We start from the raw sequence: 22,926 nt of genomic DNA, 5'->3' as shown, positions 1-22,926 counted from the left end.
AGTTCCTAAGCCTGTCACTACTTCCTACTTTACCCCCAACAGGCAGTTGGGGGTAAAGCCAGAAACATCTGCCTACTAAATATCACATCATTAAAACAACACTTAATATCTGACCACACATCCACTTAAGAGTAGCTTAACAGTCAAGGTTCAAATATACAAGCAAGACTCACACTTAGGAACTAAGAAAAACCAAACCAAACCAAACACAAAACCCCAACCCCCAAAACTATGAGACCTGGAATGTAGATGAGCTTTACTACCCTGCAATAATCATCTTTTCTTAGCCTTATTTCAAGAGCCAACTTGAATAAGCTTTTGCGAAGATCACTGAGAACATTCAAGTTTGATGACCAGAGAATCAGTTGGATTTTGGTCTTTATTTTAATGGAATATACAGATCAGTCAAGATGAGGATTACACTTGAAGTGACTCATTCAGCCTACATATTTCATTCTTTATTGCAAGGATGAATCCCAGATCATGTGTAAGAGTATTGGTCAGCCCAGCCCACATCTGCCCTTCCTCCCCAGCCCAAACTGCTCTAGCTGGATTGTTCAGACTGAGAGTTATCAACACCAACTGTCCCAAAGACCACAGCTTGCGAGCAGCTACCCTCTTCTAGGAGGACCTTCAAAAGCAGGAAAAGGACTGACATTTTCTGTGGTGCAGGTAGTCTGTTTTACGTGTTCAAGAAACTCAGAATTTTGGGAGAGGTTAAGTTTACTTTGCATGCACTTTATTGGCCTGCCACATAGGAGGGCAAAGCATGTAGCCTGCTGTGGCAGGCAGATTGAGTGTCACTGCACTAGTGGCATCCAGATTAGAGTGTATTATGTTTACATGGACCTTTGCAAATCTCAGCCTCCTTCAGCTTTCTCTCCGCAATACTCCACTATCAAAAAAAAAAAGAAAAAGAAAAGCGACGAGGGGGAAGGAGAATAAAGACAACCAGAACTGCACATTGACATTTATAAATAACTGCCCAATAACTGGTGGAAATGCAAGTGGAAGCAACAGCCAATCACAGACCCAACTAGTTTATTTATATGCTATGCTGTTAGGGGACTGAAATACCTATTTTTAACTTTTGATCTATACATTTTGGTAGCTAATCATCACAACTTTTGTTATCATAGCTACCAGAAATAGCTTACCACGTGCAACAATTTTGTTACAGTGCACACAAAATATACAAAAATATATAGATATTGTACTTACATTCATGCATAAATACATTAAGAGATTCTGATGTAAATAAGGATTTATCATTGGCTTCAAGCAATGAGATATATTACAGTATGTAGTTGTTTTGTCTGTTTTTCCACAGACATATATTATCTTGCAATAAAAATTAATGGCTAGTGAAATAATGCATCAATATACCACTTGAAACACTCCTTCAGTCCATGAAACTTTCTACCTTTAAAGAGTCAGCAGCTTAAAACACTTAAAGGAAATAAACCAACTGAAACCCCTCAGTATATGAAGAGCTGCTTTTCATTTTCTTAATACTGGTTATAAATCATTAGCTGCATTAATTGACAATAGCCTCAAGTCCATGTATTACTAGTTTTCCTAGTTGCTCTTCTTTTACTAGCAAGAATCCAAACCATCACTGTGACAATATTAACACTCACCACTACCACCCTTTTACCAAATCCACATCTCATTTATTATAGGGGGCTAGGGGTAGGCTACTACAGGAAACAAATTATATCCAGAACAGCAAGGGGTTTCTTTCAGAATGCATATTTTGAGTTGTCATCTTTATAAAGAAAGTTCTTAATCATTACTAAGAGAATATTAGTTTCTACAAAGTATATATATATATAAAAATTATATATATACATACATACTACATATATTATTGTAATAATCATCAAGTCAGTGTATGTCTAGTACAGTTGCTGGTTTTAGAGTGTTTGTTTCACTTCTTTTCAAAGGCTGCATTGTCCTCTTTTAATATTTCCCACATGCAATGTACCAAAATAGAGGAATCTGTTCAAAAACTGCATTTTTGTTCATGATGTCTTCCTACCAAGAGTGCAGCTGTTTTTTCTGTTATCACTTCCAGGTGGTTAGCACAGGCTTTCCTGAATCTCTTGCACGATTTCCTTTTACTCCCATTGATTGTCCAGAACGACTTCGTAAGTCACGATCAGGCCCATCACTTTGTGCCATCTCTTCATCGTATCTGAAAATAAGATAACCTGTTCAATGCTTTGTCCTGCTATTCACTACAGAAACAAGAGTGGGTCCCCCATATTCTATTTTGCTTAATATCTAGCACTGAAACGTAATACAAGCTGTTGTACACACAGGTTTACACGTGCATAGTTTGATATGCAGCTATTATTCAAGGAAATATACTACCACATGATGTTACAATACAGATCAACTAAAATATCTTCAGCTACTTTTTGAAAGAAAGAAATCATCTGGTAGCTTTGGTTAAACTCCAGAGTCTGTGAAATTTTGTGCTTGTGAAATTTCCCATGTACTTCTGTATTTCTCCTCACTACATAGGTCTGTAACCACAGCAGGAACATCAAACTGCTGGCAGTTTAATAAAGTCTTAAGTTATTGCTCCAGAGGATTGTTAGCTGCAGTGTTAAAAAACTCCATTGTTGCATCAGAGAGCGAGTAGGGAAAGAACAAGGTGAACAAACAACAGTGTGCTTAAATTAAATGCATTTGATGACATATGTTTTGTAACACTTAACCACAGTGACAAGTAGTTCTTTAAATATCCAAGCCCATTATGGCCTCAGATAACCTCAGTGTATACTTACCTCTCAGCTGCTACAAATTCCAAGCACAAATTGGCTATAGATGCATAATTATAATTATTGAAAGATAATACTGCAATATTTTGTACAACAGTCATAATATCTACTTAGTTATACTATTGTATAGGTATTTGCAGCTACCATGTATATAACATTCATTAGAACTTAAATCATAATTCAGCCAATATTATATTTAACTGTCTTTACTAGTATATAGAAAGAGTATTTAAGATCAGTATGAACTAGTGGATCAACTATGTACATAACCACATTCCTGACATACTGAACAATTGTACCACTAGTGCTAGAGAACCTATCTGAACATTTTCTCAAAAAAATATGAGAAACCGTATCATCAATATGATATTTATATCAGTGTTCCTCTGCGTAAGACCAATCAATCCTAGATAAATTCTTCAGACACTCCAATATAAAGATCTCTGTCTCCTTCATTTCTCTCTTTCTAATACAGATGGGGGAATTTAAAAAATATCTGACAACTCATTATTATTACATCCATGAATTACAGGAGTCGAGAGGCATAATTTCTATGAACTGAGAGAAAATTTGTATCAAATAGCTATTATATCTATGTAACTACCATCTATATATTACACTCAATACAATTAAAGTTCTACACACGTAGAAGACAAACACTCTCTTTGCCTCTATCCCTCAAATCTAGCTGCTGGAAGCTCAGAAGGTGCAGGCAGGGGCTTATCAGACAAGTAACATTCCCTCTGGAGATGGGGTGAGGCAACTCTGCTTTAATGCACTCCTGCCTCCAACATTGCTATTGCAGCTCCAAAAAGAAAGAAATGGTACTTTCTGCCCATTTTTCACATCAGAATGAAGTTCACCTTATCTCTGCGGCCTACATTACACATTAAAAAGGTGAAGTGACTGAAAAACATTTGCATTTATATAGAACATTGATAAAACTTACAAGACTTCATAATTGCCAAGAACCTCTTTTGGTGGAGATTTATTCCATTTACAGTCCGGAATTTCCCCATTAGGCACAGCAATGTTAAGTGTGTCATTAATAAGATTATACTTCAAGATGCGATCATTAGCAGTACTGGAAGTAAGAGAAGGGGAAGCATTAACCTACAAAAGAAAAAAAAAGCCAGCATCAATTTTTTGAGTGGTATATAGTTCTCCAAACAGCATGTGTGATGACTATATGTACTATTTGGGAAATTAAGACTCAGCGTCTCACAGCACATCTTTCAGTTCCTCAGACAATGGAAGGAATCCCCCACTGGGCATTTTTCTTTTTACTTAAAAACAAAAGCACCACACCACTAAGTGTCTGCAGCGTCAGCCTGAAGATTTGTGTTGAGACTAGATTCATCAGGGTTAATCAGACAGGACACAGATTTTTGTTTAATTTTCTAAGCTTACATGGATACAAACTGCATAAATTTCGGTGCTTACAATTTGCCTGGTTCACTCCAACAGCTGTTATATACAGGAATCTGTGGGTTTCTTCTAAGTAAACAGCTTTTATTTATGTTCTTAATCCGAGTTCTCCCCTGTTAAACTGTGAGCTGGAGAAACGCATACATGCTGTCTATTCAAAGCACTACATTGCATCTTGTTTTAATTACAACTGGGCTTCATTTAACTTATCTCTTGGGTTCCACGCTTATTATGAAGTGGTATCAGAACAATAAACAGATTTTTTAATTTTTGTTTTTTATAAAGTCCATTTATCTTTGACCTTTTACTTTCAATTAGATTGAGAAGGAAGAGGGCTGGATAAAATTAATGTTGAACGTACAGATTCGAAGTTAATACACTAAAGAGAAATTTATGTGGAAAAAAAAAGCCTTCCAAATATCCCAATTATCCTTTGTGTAGTCCTCTTCCTTCCTCTCAACCTGCAACATTAAGGACATGACAGCATTTAAAACTTAAGTTTGATGTTATGCTCCATCAAGCCAATGCCAATTTACCAGCTACTGATACAGTATCTAATAGGGCTTCTAACATTCAGACTGCTTCTGAAGTCCAGTTGTATGGATGCGCTGGATTTAAAACACAAAACAGAAAGCCACAAACAAATAGAAACACTGAACAAATAGGAAACAAAAGCACATGCCAGCTTGGTCATCACATGGCCTATTTTACTTTCCGACATTTTTCTTAATCCACTTACCTGAGGAACAAAAGATATTTTTTCAAAAGAGGAAAGACTACATTGAAATCTACTTAGTTTTATTCTGTGAAATGAGAAGGAAGTTATTTTATGTAACTTTACCTCAATTAGCCATGGTTTAAGCTTGTCATCAATGATAATGTCATATCCATAACACTCAAAGCAGTGTTTATCATTATTCATTACAGGCTAAAAAAAAGACAACAATATGTATTAATATCAACAATTCAGTAAGTAACCTGATTACACACTTTGTTTGCTAGAACAACAACAGTTTTCAGTGTTGCGACTCTAATATAAGCTTGCTAACTAGTAAGTTCAGGATTGCCTCTTTTTTCCAAGCTGTTAAGTAAATATTTCAGTATTAATGATCACATTAACACCAAGTACTAAGTTACATTAATTTTCCATTATGTTTCCAGTGTGAAAATAAAAGTATTTTCATATTTTGCAAGAGTAATAATAATATTTAAAGCCTCCATGCATCAGAGGAAATCAGGAAGTTTTAAAATTTACATAACACAGCTTCACATAATTGTGAATTCATTAAACTTCAGAAAATGGAGACTTATTCAAAGACATTTCTTTTATTATGCTGCTGTAACTATGCTGAAATTTGAGGTCCAACAATTACCAGATACATTTTAGAATTATAATTAGCTCGTCAACTATGATCCCAAACGCCAAGAGAGACCAAGGACCAAGTTGTGCTTAGATTCACATCCTCTAGAGAATCAGCAGTTTTCCAGCATCTGCTAAACATTTGCAGTATGCACGGTAAGACTCTTCTTCTACACAAATCTCATCAGATCTTTTAAAAAAACCTTTGTAACAGGTTAGCAAGACATTCTCCCTTAGACTAATAATGAAAGCTTTTCAGTTCTTCAGAGAGTGAAAGGAGGAAGGAGGAACAAGCATCTCTCATTACATTTGCCACTGTCAGAAAGACAGAGGACCAAAACATTTCATGCTCAATCATTCTCAACACTTTCTCTCTTCTCTTTTAAGGTTCTGCTAACATTTGGATCAAATCCTTTTTCTTCTCACATCTGGTTTCAAATATGATTGCATAGCAGAGGCCGAGTTGAGCCATGCTTCCCCACCTCCTACTGATCCTACCTTCATGACCTTGTCCCTCTTTCTCGTGCTGATTCTGGTGTTTGTCTGGTCCTTCAGCGAGGTGATTCAGCTTACTACACCGGCAGAATACCAACCCATCAATAAAGCAAGACAGTAATTGTCAGTTGGGCAAGTGAGCTGATTCAGCTCATGATGGTGCCAGGACCAACTTGGAAGAGACAACAGGACCACGCACTTGGGAACAGGACATTCCTTGGCACCAGCGAGCTCTTCAGTTTCCCCAGCTGACCCACAGAGTGATACCTGCTCTCTAATGTAATCATGGGATATTACCCAAACACTAGAAAGTCACTCAAGCAGAGGATTGGTTGGTTTGGGTTTTTTTTAAGTAAGAGTTCATGATAACTATGTGACTCGTGTATAAAAGAGATGAAAGTAAGTTATGTAACTCTGCTGAACTAATAGCCTTACCTTTTCTTTGACAAATTGTCCTCCAGAGCTATTTTTTCTTTGACACATTTGTTATTGCTGAAATGACGCCACGCACCTTGGCAGAGCTTAATACTATTCACAAGGGCAGTACCAAGTCATATTAAATAGTTCACAGAGCCCTCAAGGAAAGAGATTCATTCACTTCAATATGCACAGATAGCTCACCCAACCAAGATTCAAGTTCACTCAGTTCACAGAAATCAAGAGAGAACAGAATTGCAGAAATCAGCATCAACACCATCACTCAATAGCAGGAAATAGATTTTAGGGGGTTTGATGGCAAACTCACTTTCATGGTTATGAGAAGCCTGCAGCCATAACGCTATCGCTGGCAGCATTCCAGGAACAGTACTCACCGCAACAGCCTTTAGTGACTGCACAATTATCCAATGAATTTCATCAAATAATTTGTTTGTGACTTCCTTTCCACGGGTGCTCTCCAGATACAGGCGTAAGTTACTCACTGTCCACTTGCCTCCATGGATATGATTGTAATCATCCTGAAGAGTTAAGGAGTTAATTCAGTCTAAGATTTTGAAGTTGTTCAGCAGTTTTGTTTCATTCACACAAAAAGCCCACTTATACTTACATACAAGTATTGCTCTAAAAACAAACTCAGCAAATTTTTTTCACTCTGTTTTACAGCTTTATGAAGACTTCAGCTTTACTTTGAACTGCCCTCTCTATAAACAACTGTTTTTATTATAGCTGTATATGTTTATATCACACATTGCAAATCAAGTAATAAATCTTTCTTAGAAGAAAAAAACAACTGGTACTTTGACAGTTTTATAGTAAAACATAATTTATGATTTGGAAATACAAGTTTTAAAATGTGAAAGGAAAGAACTGAACTTTTTCCTCCTCTGGGGATAAGGGAGAAATAATTAAGTGAGCAATAGCTAAATTTCACTGAAGTTCACTGTTTTAAAATTCAGCACTTGGAAGTGCTTGTCTGTGTTTTTATTCATTTAAAATGCAACTTGTCTATTTCCCGAAAGGCAAACACAGTATCTTCTTAATGGTGCTGCTGACAACAGTTACATTCAAGAAGCCAGTGAAATGACACCTGAATTATTTTTAAAGGTTAATTTTTCAAGTAATTCAGTATTTGGATATAGAAAAAACAGTAAGTGCTACTGAAACAGAACAGGGGAAAAAAGGTTACCTGGTATTTGTCTTTTCAGAGGCTATCAAGGCTCTGCACTATATTCTCTTTAAACGGAAAAACAAGAGCAAACTGAGGGTATTCTTACTGATGGAAAGACACACATTCAGCCCTTGAATAACTCTCAGGAAAAATGCTTCGTCCCTTTATAAAGGTTCTCCTCAGAGCATTTCTAAGAATTAATGATTGTATGCCTGCTAAATTATAAAACACAGAATGCACAGAGCAGAAAAAAGTTCTCAGAGGAACAAAATCTGTCATCCTCTAAGACAAGGTCAGAAAAGCCTCTATCTATTTTTAGGCTTTTTCTACAGCTCTCCCCTTAGTGAATTTGGAAAACTGGACTGTACAAATAAAGATCTGAAACATGGTTCTCAGGACTTGTTGCATGGAAAAAATGTCTTGAGAACAGATTGCAGCAAGGGAACAGAGATCAAAGTTTCAACCCTCTTTGCATTTCAGAATAAGTACTCAAATCAAAATAGATTGCAACTGGGTAGAGCTTTACACAATCACAGCTGTTTAATTAAAAATATGAAAACAAAGTAGAATATTGCAGGCTACATAAAAGATCACTAACTGAAAATAATTAAGTAGAAGAATTACTGTTGTTTTGTTTGTATTACACATGCAGTGAATAATGACTTAGAACTGTATTTTCCAGCACAAACATTACAACCGGTATACTGACTTACCCTCCTTACTTCACTTTCCTTCACTTTACCCTTTCCCTCTCCCTGATACTGACTTTTACACTTTCCAAATTACCGCTGTTTTCCCATGAGCTTGTAGGGTACAAACACATTGGAACTCTACAGTTCACATAGGGCTTAGAATAGAGATTAACAGCTAGAACTTAAAAGAGTTCTTCCAGACCTCATCATAATTTGGATAAATTACCTGACAGTTCAAATTAGGTTCTTCTTCTAAAACTGTACAGCCTAAGTGCCTCCAAAGTTACAGACACATTTAAAACAGGACAGATAGGATGGATAGAGTGGCTTTACATTAAACTTCTCTCACTTCTTTCTGCAAAACTCAACAGATATTAGTGGTTCAGAATTTATAAAAAGTTTTTCAAATACTCTAGTAATGACTCCACATTTTTAAGCTGCTACTTCTATACCCATTTCTGTTGTTCTTTCTTCTCTCAAAGTGACCTCACCACTATTTTTACTTCTACTTTTATTTGGGAGAGATCTTGAAGGCCATTCTTTAACTGGTAGAGAAGATGAAAGGGTGCATAATAACGGGATAGGCAACATATCATATGCCTCACCTCTTCACTGCCACTGGCAACAACAGCATGATTTGTGCTCTAAGTTGCACGGGATCTGCTTTCACCACAACTAATTCTCAAGTGTGCCCTGTCAAACCATAATGTGTTTGAAGCACTTCACAAATCAGCAACTGAGCAAGAAAATGTTTGTATTACTGAAAAATGCCACATTTTGACACTTTACCTTAGTTTATAGCTACCACCATAAGTGACATTTGTAATTCACATTGTTGTTACAGGAATATCCAGATAAAAACAGTTCTGCTGTGCTGCACATCTTACAGAACAGTAATAGACAAGGCACATTTAGCAAGGTTGTAATTTAAGGTACATCATATGTATCTTGTGTGTGAGTGTATGTATGTACATACACGTTTGTTTTCCATACTCTTAAAATAAAACCTACGAAATTAGGAAGTGCGACAATAGTTTTAATTACTGTAACAGAGGCATGGTTTATAAATCACAGACATCTGCTAAAAATGCAAAAGGGACAGTCATCATCATCAAGTGGATTCCCTGAAGAAATAAGGCTTGGGCAGCGATTGTGTATGCCCATCTGCTCATGTCACCCTTGACCCACTAGCCTTTACTCCCACTGGTGAATTTCAGCCTATTTTGACATAGGGAAGTGCCGTCAAAGCTATCACTTTTCCACATGTTTTATAAATGTCAATGGCAAATTACAGGACAGAACCATTCTGCAGGCAGAACTCCATCTTTGTCTACTCAAGAGGAAGTCACCAGCTGGCCAGGCAGCAAACATTTAACTCCAAGCTCCCAACTGCACATTCCCTTTCTTACCCAGAGAAGGAAGGTGGGGGCGGGAGGGGAGGGAAACATAGGAAGAAGTTGGAAAGTACTGTGATGAACAAGTGCTGTAAATAGGAAAGCTGAACTAACTGCATGGGAGAGAAAGAGAGGGAAGGAAAGATCAGGAAGGTGATATTAAACTGCTATTATAAAATACAAATCCACAGGAACCAGGCTTCATTAATTCCACTGCTCGCAGAATCAATTGCTAAGTGAGCATATTAGCATTTAAATAACAGGAGACTTGAAAAAGAAAACCCCTGCTTTCAACTACTGCAAGACAATACTGAAGATATCACAGTCTAGTACAGAGCTGCAACTCATTATCTTGCATACTTTTGATCTGCAGTCTTCTAAAATTTATTTACTTGTAAGTTCAAGTTGAAGTATTTTAATTGCAAGATGATGAAGAATATGACAAATAAAACCTTTTTATTCCAAGTTTTTGGGATAATTTAAGAAAATCAGTCTTGCAACAAAAGAGGACCTAAGAACTCAGTACACTTACCCCATGTTTCTGAATGGCAACATTTGTAAGATGGACAAACATGTTATCCAATTCACTTGTACTTGGTGTATATTTTACTGTGCAAAACCGGCAAAATCCAAGTTTATACCTTAAATGCAAAAAGTCATCAAAATGTGTTAAACCCCAATAAGAAATAAGGAAAAGAGCATCCTAGGATACCATGTACATGTTAAACTTCTTTGTACAAGCACAACATTATTTCCACTACATTAAACATTCTCTCAAAACAAAATACAAATATATACAATCTTACATGTAACATCTCAGTGGACGATATGTAGATACTAAAACATATAGACGAAGATCAAATTTCTTTCCACCAATAAGTAATGGATTGTTGATATAGAGAGAAATCACATAGGCTTCTTTGGAAGACTGAGATACAAACCTGAAAAACACAAATCACGTTTCAGAATGGGACAATTGCAATGATATAATCTGATAAATCGTCATCTTCTTTAGAAGCAGTCTGTAAATTTTGGATTGACTGAAATCTTGCATCTTTTGCCGAGACAATGTATAAAGTTGTAGTGGTTAATAATACACACTTGGCATCAGGCATTATATACCAAAAAGTTAAACTAAACGATGACCAAGATCAATTAACCATTTAAACTCAGTTTGGAAGTTAACAGGGTAGCTGACCAAGCCATTCAGAAAGCAGCTCTACAAGCCAGTCTTCCTTGGAGAGCATTTAGAGCTTGGCATGGTTCAGACAAGCCAAGAGTACATATTACATTACCTTCATTAGTCAAGGTCTTATACTCCTAGAATATTTGTAGTTATGCTTTGTGTGCAATTGCAAACCACTGTGAAAAGCTAAGATAACTTTCAGATTGTGACATTCTTCAGATTCCAAGTCAAACAGGAAGGGGGGGAAACACTCAAGTGATATTCAGCCAGTCACTTTATAACAGGAAAAAAATTAACATTAGTTGTGTGATCAAAATTTTTACTAGTCAGAGAAAAACATAGATTGCTGACCTGTTTCATCCATTTGGAAGCAGATCACCAACATGAGGTGTATTATTTTGTGCTCTAAACAGATAATGTATTTATTTCCTATAAATGCATTCTTCCTTTTTAATAATTTAAAAAGTGATTTAATATATATTAAATAAAATAACGATTGAAATTGCTTAGGGAAATATTTTTCTCTTGCTTCCTGGTATTTAATACTATGAGGCAGAACAATTTATTTTTGTGCAGTTTTTTCCCCAACAACATTGAAAGCATTTTTATAAAGAATAGTTAACTGAACAGTTCTTTGTACCTCCTCATACCAAAACAAATTGTAATAAAACCTGCTTGAAGGAGGAAGTCAGATAACTGAGATTAAATGCAAAACTAACTATATAACAACAAAGCAATAATAATGGAATACTTTTGCCATGCATCAGACAATTAGCATGTTGATGTGGTACACCTGATTACAGAAAGTACAATAAAGGGTTTGGGTTTAAAGAACTTACGAAGATGTTTTGCTATCTCGAGACCATTTTTTAATTTGGGAGAGTTTATTGATTAGAAATATTCCTTTTCCTTGAGCTTTGCCACAAGGTTTCATAATCCAAGTGCTGGAGGGATTTTTTCTGAATTCTTCAACAAAGAGATTATAATCGGCAGGAAGCATAAAAGTTACAGGAACAAAATCTGAGTCAAGGGGGGGAAAAAAAAAAGTGCACAATTAAGGACACTATATCTGATAAGGCTATTGACACATATAGACTAAGAAAAATTTCTGTCTTTTCAGTTTTCCAGTCTGGCATGACCCACCTTCATCAAGACTCATGTTGCTTTTTATCTCATTTAAATTCTGGGTTTTAGTTTTTACTTAAACAAACACTTGCAAAATACTGCATGCTGCTAACTTCAGATTAATGGATTTTAATTCACATGAATCAATTTTCTTCTTCTGTTTCTATGCTGTGAAATTAGAGTATTATACACCATTCCAACCTAACTTTATCAAACTTTCTCAATTTCTTATGTCAGCTTTTACCATTCCGCTAACCACCGTATCATCCTCTGTGCATGCAAAAACGTGAATGTTGATTTGCTTCCCCTTTGGATGTGGTAACTCCCATTAGTAACTCCTATTTGCTCCCACAATTGGTATTACCATGCCTGCTGAAATCTAAAGAAAATCTTGCTTTTTGTCAGATTATCTTCACTTCCATCCATACAGAACTGCTTCTTCCTTACATGGATGAACAGTGCTTTCATTTCACTTTCTCAAGATGTAAATCAGCTCAACATATCCCCATCTCTGTTCCACTCCAATGCTTTCTGAGCTCCAAAACAACTTTACTCTCTTCATTCCTGATCTATTGCTAGTTTGGTTTTGGGGGGCGGGGGGACGTTTGTTTTGTTTTTTTTAAATTTATTTTCTAGCAGTCATTACTTGCTCCCAATTTCCCCCAAATTTCTCCTCTGAGGAGTTTATTCATTCAGTTCTGTCCAGAGACTTTCTGCAAAAGTTTATTTCAGTTTTTGCTCCAGTATAAGATTTTCAGATAATGTTTTTTCACTTTTGAATTAAAGAAACTCCAATCCTGTCTCATACGAAATTCCAGAGCCCTTTGGTTTCACGACTAATCTTATTGCAAAGTACCTTAATCCCAAAATGTTCCCTCTTCAAAATAACTTAAAAAAGCCCCGAACAAAAACCCAACAAAACTCCAACCAACTAACCCCTCCCCCAGGCTCCCTCCCCAACCACAAAAAGCCTAGCTATAAATCTATTTCTGTACCCTTACATTTAAAAATAATAATTTAATTATCACTTCATCCAATGTTGCTTCTGCTAACGCTACACTGTTAAACTCAGTCTTCTTTAAGGACCTTACTACCTACAAAGCTAAGTCTAAATACAAATTCTGTGCACACAAACTGGATTTGTGCTCCTCCTTGAACACTGCTGAATATGAGCAAGTACACAGTGAACAAATAGGGAATTACTCCTGTGGTAATACAACAGGGAAACAGAAATGTTCAATCTTTTATTCCTGCTCTGCCTCTAATTTCAACAAAGACCCTGAACGAGTGGCATCCCCTCTATTCCTCTCAATTTGTAAAATATTAGCCATTATCCTTCAAAGCAAGGTTTGTGAAAAGCTTTGAAAAGATAGTATTTTGTATGAAATATTCACTACTACTGTTTTTATCACTTTCCCTATTCTTGTGTTTCCTTATGCTCTAATGGCAGCTTTGAGGGGAGGGAAAAGGAAGAGAAGACGGAGAGAGAAGGCTGTTACGTTTGCAGAATGCAGCAAACAATTTTAGGATAAAGTGCACTTTATTTAATTGACAGGGACAGAGCATTTCAAGATAGTCACTTTAATGTTCTAACACTTCAGAGGTTCAGTGCTTTATGCACAGAGAAGCTGGCTCAATTCCAGGCTATTGACTACATAGGAAAAAAGATTAATGCTGATAATGAGAACCACATACCCAAATAAATATACTTCCCATTTTCATCCTTTTCTGCAAGAGGACTTCCTTCTTTCTCAAGTTCTTTCCTGTATCGCTTGATATTCTTTACCATCAAATCTTTTCTGGTCAGTTCATAATGGTTTGGGAAATGATTGACAATTTGGTCATCAGAGAGGCGGTAACCAGTTTCCACACTGAAAACATTTCTGATTGTTTGAACGCTCATCCTGAAAGCAAAGACAGATACCAAATGATTTCTCCCGAGAAACACAATTCAGGACAAAGTTGAAATTTTTTTGTTACATTCACTTCATCTTTTCTCTCTCTCATTTCTCTTTATAGTATAATATTTTGCTGCAGTAACAATCCTACACATCCTGAACTTCTATTGGCAAACCCAATTAAATCCTGCCGGATGTTTTATCCATCCCTCTACTACTACTGAAACTGGTGCAGAAAGTGAGGAAAGGAAGACAACAACTTGGCCCTACTGGATTCTGGCTTGTTCATAGTCAGGTGAGCCCCCAGCACGGCCTAAAAATGACTGAGGCACACCCAAATGCTACAGAAGCATCTTTCCAAATCTGTTACTCTCTGGCAACTCACCTTTCCTCTTTAAAAAAGCCACAAAAACAACTCCTACTGACTACCTTGCTATTTGGATTGTAAAGGACTTCAAGCATATGAATTGAAAACAGTGATTCAGAGATTTTGCTAAAAACACCCGTAAATGCCAGATCAGAGAGCTGCAGTGACAAAGTCATCAAATCAGTTATCTACTTCATTTTTCACAGAGGAGAAGAGCAGGGCTGTAGATATGAAGAATTTTCTGTATTAGATGTCTCACATTGGAAATTTAAGAATATTTCCCGAATGCCATCAATCTGCTACATTATCATTTCAGGAAGAAAAAAAACCCAAAACCAAAACAACCAGTCACACAACAATTTCCATGAATGCCCTGTTCCCCCACTCCCCCCTCAGCTGCATTCCAAAAGCATGAGCAGATTACTAGATTCCTACCCATTTAAATAAGTGGTTCACAAAGGGTACATTTGGCAGCAGAAACCACCATTCTGTCCTATTTGAAAGGGACAATATAAATTGTTTGGCTTACTTAGAGTATTGTTTCTGCCAATTAATAGATTACTGCATTCTAGGGCAGCATTTCATGGTCTTATATTAGACAAATGCCAAATAAGAAGCTAGATTATCTACTCTCCTCCTTACACCATTATCTTGATTTAATTTCACATTCACTCTCACTAATGAAATGTTGAATAATGAGTCTGCATATAAATCATTATCATGAAGGAGAAGGCAAGTACAGTTCTCAAGGCCTTTATTACAGGAGCCTGGACTCTGGTAACAGGGCAAGCCTCCATTACACTGATAAAAGAATATTTTATCATATATTGGAACTGTGTACTCTTGGATTATTTTCCTTATGTTGTGTTGTCAGAAAATTTTGGGAAAAGATACATTCAAAGATTCCCCTCAGGCCACAAATCCCCTCCAACAGTAAGAGAAAAATTCTGCTTACTGCATACAAAAAAATTGAATAAAGTCAGGTATCACATTTCAAAACAAAAACCACTGAACACAGCCTTTCCCCTAGGCTTTTTACAATTGGTATTCCAAGAAGTGATCGATATCTCACCAGGTCACTGACTTTCCACTCCCTGGCAAAACCTTTGGCAAACTGCAAAGATACATGAGATCAGTAGCATGGGAATGGATCCATGCAGATGGGACCTTCTACCCTGAGGAATCCCAATGACTTTAGCAGGCCTGCACAGATACAGGAATCTACTAATGCAAATCTGAACAGAAGACCAGCAATAGCCTAAGAAACTACAGAAGGAATGAAACAGTGTTACTCTCTTAGGAGCACTGCAGTAAATCAACAATAATTTCTGCATCTTTCATTTTTCAATATGCATTTTGTTATATTATTAATGGTATTAACGTAAGACATTAAAATGCTTCACAAATTGAGAAATCGGTATTTTTAATGTACTTACCAATAAAAATTCCAGTCTTCATTTTCTGCCACTTGAATCCAGCCTCTTTTTTCAAAGTTGTTTATTAGAACAGATTTTTCTATGTCAGTTACCCACTTTACTTTTCCTGCCATTATCCTAATGAAGAATCAACCTGTTAGTAAAGAAAAGTTTAAAGATGTGAAGTTGAAAACAGGGGAGAATACAAACTAGGAAAGCCAAAGCGGAAGAAAAGCGGAATCTAGAAAGCACTTCAACGTAAGTGAGATATAAGAAGTAAATTAATTTAAAAATCAAGGAAAATAACATCTTAGGTTCAGACTGAAACCCTGCATTTGTCAACTGGACAACTGCAGACAAGCACACCAGTTACAAGGACCTTTCACGCTGCCCAGTCAATCCACCTTTTGTGAATGGGCACACAACTCACGTCTCCCCTTAAATACACTAATGACAGAAATCCCTATTGTACACTTACTCACTAATGTTTACAGAACCAAGCGTAGAGCACAGACATTTTATTATTTCTAACCAAGACTTACATGCATATACTTTTTTGTCTTGTTTTGAAGTAGAAGAATTCATATGGATCACTCAGGGACTGCAGAAGAAAACGATTCCAAGAGAAATCCATTACATGCTCTATCGAGAATCATGATTTGCTATACCGCAAGGAAGGGAACCAAAGTAACGTTACCAGCTTTGTGTTGTCTTCTCTATATCTCACGCAGCCATGATTTTGCCTTCTGCTCTAGCTGCAGGGGATATGGATAAGCTGATATCATTTAAACCCTCAACAGCAGGATTTCCCCAAACCTAAGGTTGTTACAACAGTATCTATAAGCTGCATTTCAATTCATGACACCTAGGTGTCACTTTCTACATTAGATCTCTCACTTGTCCAGATCAGCCTTTTCTGTTAGCATCACACAACCATTCTGGCTGGAGGCGACCTCAGGAGGTCTCTTGTTCAGCCTTCTGCTCAATGCAGGGTTAGCTTTGAGGTCAGACCAGGTTGCTGAGAGCTTTATCCAGCCACAGTTTGAAAACCTCCAAAGATGGAAACAGCACAGCTTCTCTGGGTGTCCTGTCTCACTGCTTAACTGGCCCCATGGGAAAAAAGTTTTTTTCCATGTATTTTTCCATATATTCTGAACCTCTATTCTTTCAGCTTATGCCTGTTGTCTCTCACCTTTCACCACGCTAAAGAGCCTGGGTCTGTCTTTTTGACAACCTCCTCATAGGTACAGGCAGGCTGCTATTAGGTGACACCAGAGCAACCTCTTCTCCAGGCTGAAGAAACACACTTGCCCCAGCTTCTCCTCACCAGACAAGTGCTTCAGGCCCCTGACCATCTCGGTAACCCTCCGCTCAACGCAGTCCAGTTTATGGATGTCTGTCTGGTTCTGGGGGGCTCAAGTTACTTTTGTCCATCCTCTGATATATTGTGTTACCTCCTTGCCCTTTTTGTTTGAGAAAGACAGCCACGTCTAGCAAGGTGGAAATGCACAACAAATGCACTGAAGGAGGAGTGAGGACAAGCACCCACCATTCCTACCTCTCTGAAGTGTAGGCTGAAGCTTTCCGACAGCAGCAGGCACTCACCTGCTTCCACTCCCCTTTACAAGGGCTGTTTGGTGAGATCCCCTTCACACGGTGTCTCATATCGTGCATTAATGTAATACCAATGAAGATGGGGACAAAGAAACATTAATTGAAGCATGTCGTCCTTCACGCATACATACTCTAGAGCAAAAAGCCTACAGTCCAGGTGATGTGGACAGAACACAACGAACAATGTATTTACCCGTCTCTAAGGAAGTGCTGAAGCCCAGCCTCCCAGTATCTAGGCCTGATTAATATACAACTATTAAGCAAGCTAACATGTATTCATGAGCAAATGATGACAACTGATAAAGTCAAGGGTAGACAGCTCTCATAAGCAGTTTCTACATTGCTGTTTAGTCTTTCTGCAGTTCATTCCGCAAATTAGTTTTACAATTGCAGCCTAGTGAATTTTCATAGTTAGGTTTCACAGAAATCAACTGTGGAGAAGTGCTAAGTCAGAAGAAAATCTCTTTGAGCCAAAAGCCGATTCTTTGGCACACGCCTCTCCCAAGAACAAAAACGGCCATACAGGGGAGTGGGAGAGAGCGGAGTTAAACACACACGTAACACCATCTACTGCTCCCTCTACGTATAATTTTCCATTGAAAAGTCAATTAATACTTCAAATCACCTTTACAAATGTAGTACTGTAATTAATGCAAGTAATGAATGTAGTTAATACAATTTCTGCAACTAAGATATTGGACTGGAATTCAAGGGGTCTTCAGTTTCCAGGACTAGATATGGAGATGTACATTTGCCAGCAAGCTAACACCCCTATGGTTTTTCTCTTCCTGGGAGGCATAGCCCATTACATGGTGCTGCCACCTTTTCCTTCCTAGACTATTTAAACTACCAAATTCCACAAGGCAGAAATGTTTACTATTAGACTCTGATTTTAGAGAGTTTTAGACACAGTTATTTTTATTCCTGTTGGTAAAACAAGTTGAAATCAAGCTTAAATAGACAGATAGAAAAGGGTGTATGAAGGCTCAGGGTCTGCCTTTTTGTGTATGCTTATACAACACCTAGTTCTACAAGGTCATGATCTTTCTCTGGGCCTTCCAGACACTACCAAAACAAAAATAAATGAAACAAAGGGATTCATTTATTTGTACTGAAGCACGTATGATTCACAATCAGTGACTCACTAGTACCGCACACCATCTTGTTGTGGTTTTAAAAGTTCAGGGATTAGTCAACTTGGAATAGAATTGTCCCTTCAAAAGGAAATGTGTTAAATGCTATGACAGCATTAACCAAACACAACGTAAAATTTTCAAAGGGCCTTAAAACATATCCTCCACATCTCCAAGCTACGCCATTAGGTTTACCAACATCCAACACCCTCTGTCACCCAACTCCCTGATCTGTCTCTCTACTTCCCAAGCGTGTCTCACTCCAGCAGCCTTAGTACCTAAGCTACAACTGACCTCAGGGCTTGTTCTTCCAGAAATGCTGAATCAGACAAATGTAGCTGCCTGCGCCTCTGTCTTTACAGGAGCATGTAGCTGCCGCCTGGCAAAGATTAAGAGACCGGGTGCACTGCCACAAGCAGGGCTACTTTGCCAACACTTCTGATGCTGCAACCTCATTTCTACCCTGGAATGCAACAGCTGTCACAGCATCCTTTCTATAGGACTCATCATTAAGAGATTTCAACACATGCTATACACCCTATGGCAAGAAACCCTGAAAGATTGCATGTACTGATCCAGCAAGTGAATTTTGTGGTAGCAGGTGGGACTGCTCCACGACTAGTTATGCTATCTGACTACCAGAGACCACGCTGTTTGATTTCAGAAGCCAGAGACAATCCAACCGAAGACTCACCCACAGGAAGGCGAGTTAAAACTAAACCGAAGCTAAAAATTTAAGATAATTTTTACCACAAATAAAAAGAAAAATTACAAGAGCGTCGTTCTTTTCCTATTTTGGGAACTTTAGGCCTTACAGATCCATCCCACTACAGGAGGATTGAAAGGATAGCCATACAACAGCAGACTGAAAATTAGTCCTTGGTTTATGCGGACAGTTTGATCATCTCAGACGATGTTTAACTGGCCTGTAAATAAAATCTTCTGATTTTGTGTAATTTGATTACTGAAACCAACAAACAAGGAGTCATAAAAAATAACTTTTATTAAGTTGTATCAAAAACTTTCTTATTTTCAATAATATAATTTTAATACAATATCATTTTCTACAGGAATCCTCTAATCCGCAATTAGGTATTCTAGATAACCCAATAAGATTGCACAACATAGCCATGCATTCAAACTTCTGGTCAGCTGAGATTCTTTGCTTCGATAAACATCAAAGAAGAGCTGTATAACACAGCCCTAGCCTGCGTACAGTAGGGTAACGGTACAGTAAGTCAAATCCTTCGCAGAGCACTAGACCTCCTACTCAAGAGACAGAAAGTATATCACACAGGCCCAGCAGGCCTGAAGCTTCCCCAAAACACTGCCAAAAAATTTGCTGGTGCCAGGGGCAGCAAGTAAACATAAGGAATCCCGGCAGCAGCCTAATCCAAGGTGGGGGCCTCTTGCCCGGGGAACATATTCACCAGGTGATGGTGAGATCCGAAAGCATCCCGGTCGTCATTACCGCCACCACAGAAGCTACTCACGCTGATGGCAAACCATCTTTTCACACTGCAAAATAAGCGTAAGTGGCGCCGGTGCCTGCGGCACCTGACCTAGCAAGCTCTGTTTGCTTCTCACAGTTGAAAACGTAACTGTGGTTCGTTATTGAGTTTATTACTGGAAAATCCAGTTCGGCTGATGCGGCTGCGCCATCAGACGAGACCGGGAGGGCCTGCCAGAGCAATTCCCGAAACGTCAGGGATAAAGAGGAGCCGCGCCGCCGACCTGTGGGAAGCGAGGAGCCCGGGGGAGCAGGTCAGCGAAGGCCCCGGGAGCACACGCCTGCAGGCCACGCGCTCCCGCAGGGAACCGCAGGGGAGGCCGCCGCGCTCGGGCCGCCACCAACGCCTCACCCGCCGTGCCGCGACAGCCGCACGAATAGGCCTGACCCCGTCCGGCTTTGCCCCCGTCCGTCCCAGGCACCCTCCGAGAGCGGGGCCGCACGGGAAGCCCGGGCGAGACGACCGCCTCCCCCCTCCATCTCCCGGGAAGCGTCGCGATCCCGCAGGCAATCTTCAGCTATCGCGACAGCCCCGGGCCGAGCGCCTCCGCCGACGGCGGGCGGTTGCAGCCCGCAGCGTGCGTGTGTGTGGGACGGGGCCACGACAGGACCCGCGCCCGCCGCTCACCTGCCGGCGGGAGGGGCGGCCGCGGCCCCCCCTCAGGCCCAGCCGTCCCCGCCGGCCGCTCCCATCGCTCCCGCCGGCGGCTCCGCGGCCGGCCCCGCGCCCCGCCCCTTCCGGCGCCGGTCCCTAGCAACCGCGACGCGCCGGGGGCGGGGCTTCCGGAGCGGAGGCAGCGGCGGGGAGGGGGCGTGGAGCTCGGTTGCCAGGGAGACGCGCGGCGGCCCCGCCCCGCGAGCGTCACGGGGGGGGTGTCTGCGCAGCCCGGGGGGGCCGGCGGCCATTTTGTCCGCCTGACGGGGAGGACTGGGGCGGCGGTCGGTGCTCGGGACCGGCCGCCGCGGCGGCCTACACTCTCGGTAGCCGTGCTGCGAGGGAGGAGTGGTGCGAAAGGTGCCTGGCGAGGCCGGGGCCCGGCGCAGGCCCCGAAGGGAAGGGTGGTATTCCCTTCGGGCCCCGCGCCAGGCCGTGGCCTTTCCCGCCCTTTTCCGTCCCCTTTCACACGCTGCGAGCCTGACAGGAGGGCCCTGAGATCTGCCCGTCCCTCTCGCCACAATCCGCTGTGCCCGGGGCCGTTTTGGTCTTAAGCCGCTGTGACCTGGGCCTGCCCCATTGTCGGAAAAAAAGTCCCTGGCAAACATCGTGAGTAAATGGAGGTTTGTGGAAGGTCATAGCGTGGCAAAACACGCCTAGATGTTTCCAGAATACCTAAAAAATCCCAGGGCGCTCACACCAAAGCTCAGGTTCCTGTTGGAGCACACCAGGTGTAAGAGGTCCATCACCATATGGCTGTAGGAATATCTTTTTTTGTATTGATACTGTTCTGAGGAAGTGTACGAATTTTCCCCCGAATTACCAACAACTGTACTTTGCAGTGAAAACTGGGTGAGAGAAGCAGTACCTAAGAAGTTACGGTATTAGTGTCTGTGTAGAGAAGCCTGATTTACACATACAAAATTCCTCCCGGTACGAGAGATTATGTTAAGGCACCTGACATATATTAAGGTTACTGACATTTTGTTATAGGCTCGATAGAAAACAATAAGGTGTTACATAACGAACTCCAGAGATTCGAAGAGTCTCTGAGGAAAAAATAAAGGTGAAATAAATTACTCATTCTGTAAGACAAATTACTTATTAAAAAATGGATCTGTCGAGACAGTAGCTGAAATAAGCAGTTTGCAGTGTGTTGGTGCACAGCAAATAACTCGGATACGAATCTGTATTCCCCAAGAACCTTAATTCCCCAAATAATCTGAATATAATAAATAAGCTCTATGATGTACCATATCATCCTGTGGTAATCAGCTTAGTTTCATGGATGCAACTACAAAGAAACAGGTAAATTTAATAATCAATATAACTGGAGCTATTAAATATTCTCTAGTTTTATGACAGCAGCCACAAAATGCAGCGCATCCTCCTTCGGTCACGTGGAGTGGAAATTTCCTGGCACCACAACACCTCTTGGCAGCAGAAGAGAGCATGGAGGAGCCTTCACAGCCTTCTTTCAACCAAGAAGGTATGTCTACTGTGACAGCTGGCAGCAAGTAAAGTGAACCTGAATCTTCTCCTTGCTATCAATCCTTTTTTCATCCCTGCATCCATCATACCTCAGGGCAAAGCTGAAAAAGTACCACTTTTTAAATGTATTATTAAATAATTCATTAAGGACAGAAACAGTTGTTTGGGTTTTTTTTACGTTAAGAGTCTTTTAGCTTAATTCAGCAGTCCTTAATCAAAGTTATAGTTCCATGGTATAAAAAGCTGTTGTTTTGCTGTCTCCCTGAAAATTACATCAACAGTATTGCATCACAGCTAATACTAGATGCTCTAGTTTTTGATATTAATGCGTCTCCACTGTGTAACATTATCGTCCCAACAAGGGAAGCCGGGGAGAATCTGAGAGCAGCTCACTAATGCTTACAATTTACTGTATTGGGAAATGCCGTAGCAGCATTGGTGTGCTATCTTTGTGACAGAAATCACTCCTACGATAACATTCGTGTACTTTATTTTAAGCTTGAGTCAGCTCACTGAATTAAGCAAGATTACCTGTATGTGCAAAATTAAGCCTGGTTTCGGCAGGGGAACTATTATTGATTTGAAGCAAAGTAAATACGAAAATTGAAATATCAGAACTGGTGAGTAGGACAAAGTCTTGGCAAGAAGTGATACTACTGAGGCTAATTTCCCTTTTACTATATTGTACTTTTGAGGCAATTTTCATTTAGCCTATTGCGTGTGTAAATGTAAACACCATCCTCGCAACACAGTCCTTGGCATGAGTTG

At 39.6% G+C, this 22,926-nt stretch overlaps 1 protein-coding gene across 5 annotated transcripts; it reads right to left on the bottom strand.

Moving 5' to 3' along the window:
- Window positions 1-361: 361 nt before the first annotated feature.
- TTLL1 (TTL family tubulin polyglutamylase complex subunit L1) lies at window positions 362-20,760 on the bottom strand. 5 transcript variants are annotated; one of them, XM_069806977.1, is made up of 11 exons: window positions 17,314-20,599; window positions 16,298-16,417; window positions 15,777-15,909; window positions 13,771-13,979; window positions 11,790-11,970; window positions 10,571-10,705; window positions 10,297-10,405; window positions 6,885-7,028; window positions 5,059-5,145; window positions 3,739-3,902; window positions 362-2,197 (listed from the first exon to the last, which is right to left on the bottom strand). In XM_069806977.1, exons 3-11 carry the CDS (start codon window positions 15,887-15,889, stop codon window positions 2,068-2,070), a joined length of 1,272 nt encoding a protein of 423 aa, XP_069663078.1. In that variant the 5' UTR covers window positions 15,890-15,909; window positions 16,298-16,417; window positions 17,314-20,599; the 3' UTR covers window positions 362-2,067. The 5 variants fall into 5 exon arrangements, with proteins under 5 accessions (XP_069663078.1, XP_069663080.1, XP_069663075.1 ...); XM_069806979.1 differs by lacking the exon at window positions 16,298-16,417 and having other exon boundaries at window positions 17,305-20,020; window positions 20,130-20,145; XM_069806974.1 differs by lacking the exons at window positions 16,298-16,417; window positions 17,314-20,599 and adding an exon at window positions 20,641-20,760.
- Window positions 20,761-22,926: the final 2,166 nt, after the last annotated feature.

The sequence above is a fragment of the Haliaeetus albicilla genome, chromosome 19 (assembly GCF_947461875.1).
Source record: "Haliaeetus albicilla chromosome 19, bHalAlb1.1, whole genome shotgun sequence".
In the NCBI taxonomy this organism is placed as follows: Eukaryota; Metazoa; Chordata; class Aves; order Accipitriformes; family Accipitridae; genus Haliaeetus; species Haliaeetus albicilla.
The sequence above is the reverse complement of the archived record's forward strand: the minus strand, read 5'-3'. Positions and strand labels throughout refer to the sequence as shown.